We start from the raw sequence: 3,351 nt of genomic DNA, 5'->3' as shown, positions 1-3,351 counted from the left end.
GGCGGGGTTGTTGTAGCCGCTACAACAACAACAACAACAACAACAACTAGGAAAGAAAGTTGCACCACTTTTTTTCCCCAATTTCAATTTTTTATTTTTTATAATTGTTTGTATTTCACATGGCACGCTTTGATTTAGAAGAAAAAATTCAGAACAGTTTTTGACACTTTCGATACCAGAAGCAACAACAAAATACACGCAAATGTTGTTTTTGCTCTACTGATACTACCTGTTTAATGTGCCTTGGTTTTTATACATAGTCAGAAACAAATTGTAAGATTCACTGTCAAAAAGAAATGAATTTATTGCCCTACAAAAAGTGGTACAAAAACAATCGCTTACCTATTTATAGGCACGTTGTGAGGTTAGGATTCATAATTTGTGTCAGCACCCAGATTGGCGGAATATGCTTCCGCCGGTTACTTAAAAACGTCACAATAGGCATCTGAAGTATACTCACTATAACACATCACAACTTTCTACACAAAAGCCAAAACTTATTCAAATAAAAGCTATTACCTTCTTGCAAAATGAAAATAGATTTTCACTAGCTTGGCCTGCTTGCCAGCACAACTAAATAGCTTACCGCTTTTACTACACACATATATTTTAAACATTAAGTAACACTTTTTTAACACACACTAGCCAAACGCATAAAAATTGCCTAAATTTAACAGTTTTATCGCAATAGACACTCTTTTAAACATTTTTTCACAGAGCTTAAATTTTCACACAGCCTTTACAAATTACATTTCCGCGCGAACTGACGCTTACATCCGTTTTGTGAGAAAGGAAATGTCAATCGTGCCACTGACATACAGGTGTCGCCTCAAGCGGCTTTAGTAAATAACAGCTGACTGCTGATAAACAGTGAATAATCCATTTTTTTCATAGATAATTAAAATTCGTAGCAATCGAATAACTTTTTATAAATAAGTGCAAAATAGTTGCTACACACAAACATATATATTTATGTTTTAGTTTTCAAAAATGTCCTGCTTTGGTTGCGGTAAACGGTATGGACTCTTCACTAAAGAGGTAACTTCCAAACTAAATCAGAATTACCGTAATTTAGTACCACAAAAAGTAATTTTCTTTGTTTAAGCAGCACGGTTGTCCTAATTGTGGCTACTCTTATTGCTTAAAATGCCTGAAACGACCAATGCCAGTACCGCGACACGGTGGCAAAGTATTGAACGTTTGTCTAATATGCTATGACAAACTCTCAAAACTGCAACCAACTGAAAAGGTCGTTGACATCGATGCCTTGCCTGGTGTGCTCGTGACAAAGTCCACCGCGAAAAGGAGTACCGATCCTCTAGTAGTGGCAGCTGCAGCTTTGCTAGAGTAAAATCCTTAGTATATAAATTATTATGGATGCTGTATAACTTATCATTGCAGAGATGATCCGCCACCTGATTTAGGTGAAGTGCTGGCACCGATTGCAAGCTCCACATCGGCGGCTTCGGTTACACATTCCAATACAGTGGATGCCTATATCGATGGCAACCTTGATAATGTGATTTCAAAACGATTGAAAGACCTGAAAACAATTGAAAATTCTGGAACAGATGATGAGATACGCGCACGGCTTGCGAATTTAAATGGCATGCCCCACAAAGATTACTCCAAAAAAGACTTACTTCTCTCTACAGACGAACGTACGAATCAACAAAAAATGCACGACCTGTTAGAGCAATTTATGGGTGAAACACAAATTGATAGGAAGGTAGAAAATGAACGCGATGACGCCATATCAGATATTGAACGCCGGTTGAGAGCATTAAGGGAACACCCGGTGGATGATGCGTTGAGATCCAATCTAGGACCGGGTCAAAAAGGCAACTCACCAGACACAAATACGCCTAGTGATAATGAAGATGATGAAACGGTTTTGAAAGCTGTTATGGAAAAGGTATTAAGTATAAATAGTATGGGATCGCTTGATATATTTTGACTGAACTTGCCTTTTAGTATTTAACGGGCGCGCGTTTGCAGCACCGCCACAGATTTAGAAACTGAACTGGCTGCTAGTGTACCGCCACCACCAGATGGAACACGTCCTAGCGATTTCGAAGAGTTGCCATGGTGCAATATCTGCAACGAAGATGCAGCATACCGTTGCAAAGGCTGCGATGGGGAACTATTTTGTACACAATGTTTTCGCGAGTGTCACGACGACGACGAAGAGTATCGCACACACGAAAAAATGGCATACTCAGCCCCGCCAAAATTTAAAGAAAATCATTTTTAGGAAAATCCGGCGCAATGCAACAGTAACTCAACCAAATCACGTGAATATCTATATATTCGTACTTTACTTTGATACAACATACATATATTTAGATGAACTCTTTAACATTAGCAAAATAATGAGGAATACAAAATAAGAAGTATTATAAACTTTTAAACAACGAACGCTTCCGTTTCAGTTACTCTATAGTAGCTTAGAATATAGAAAATGTATATGTAAGGGTACATTTCTATGTACATTTGTAATGATATGGAAAACAGTAGTATAGGCTTAAGAACAACAAACAATTATATCCAGGAATATTTACCAGCGAAATTATTGAACTTATCAAATTTTAACCAAATATTAATTTTAAGTAGTGTAACAGATTTCCAAGCACAAAAATTTGTTGCCCCATCTTTATGCAAAAATTTTGTTCGTAAAGTTTTGAACTTTTCTATCTGTTAGCTTAGGGGTCCGGTTGGTCTACATTTTCCACCTAGAACACCGGATATCTGCGCTTCTAATGCATATCCGCTTAAGCCAATGGGATAGTCCTGCATGACAACATTTAATTTCAAACCTTTTCCACATTATATTATTTTTTGCTTCAATAATTATTGCACCAAATCTATTCAAAAATCGACCTTGCGAGAATATGCGACATTAAATGCGCAGCTTCTCGAGGAATTTAGGCACTAAATGTTGAGCTGAGTATNACATATGTATCTTGCACGCCACGTACATAGCTACACCGTAGAACTCATGTCCTGCCGTCGAGATTACTACATCGCCGGACAATAACGTCTTAATGTACTTATCTCGTGGCAAGAATCCGAAGTTTATCAGCTTTGCCCCCAGTTTGTCTTGCAGACCATCGAAGGACTCTGGTGCCGCCTGATAATTCTCACCACATATCGTCACTTTGAAGTCGACCTGTCGCTTGTTAAGTTCCAATAACACTTCTACCAGCAGTTTTGGATTTTTGTCGTGCTCCCAACGATGTGGCCATATCAGATGCAAGCAGTCTTTATCACTCATCAACGAAGTTAGGGATGGTTCCGCGCCACCGATCATCAGTCGTTTATTGGGGAAGGCATGGAACTTAATAGGATAGT

The 3,351-nt window shown here is 38.3% G+C and overlaps 2 protein-coding genes across 2 annotated transcripts; one reads left to right on the top strand and one right to left on the bottom strand.

Moving 5' to 3' along the window:
- The first annotated feature begins 668 nt into the window (after positions 1-668).
- LOC108354433 (abscission/NoCut checkpoint regulator) lies at positions 669-2,418 on the top strand. The gene is given in 3 exon segments (XM_017605621.1): positions 669-1,038; positions 1,109-1,347; positions 1,402-2,418. Coding segments are annotated over 3 exon segments (1,140 nt in total). The 5' UTR covers positions 669-990; the 3' UTR covers positions 2,255-2,418.
- A 481-nt stretch (positions 2,419-2,899) lies between these two features.
- Positions 2,900-3,345, bottom strand: LOC108354432 (glycosyltransferase-like domain-containing protein 1-like). The gene has a single exon (XM_017605620.1). The coding sequence runs from the start codon at positions 3,308-3,310 to the stop codon at positions 2,900-2,902; it is 411 nt and encodes a 136-aa protein (XP_017461109.1). The 5' UTR covers positions 3,311-3,345.
- Between the last annotated feature and the right edge of the window lie 6 nt (positions 3,346-3,351).

Source organism: Rhagoletis zephyria, unplaced genomic scaffold, assembly GCF_001687245.7.
Source record: "Rhagoletis zephyria isolate East Lansing unplaced genomic scaffold, Rhagoletis_zephyria_1.1 Rzeph_scaffold_35937, whole genome shotgun sequence".
NCBI lineage: Eukaryota > Metazoa > Arthropoda > Insecta > Diptera > Tephritidae > Rhagoletis > Rhagoletis zephyria.
This window is presented reverse-complemented; position numbering and strand designations above follow the sequence as displayed.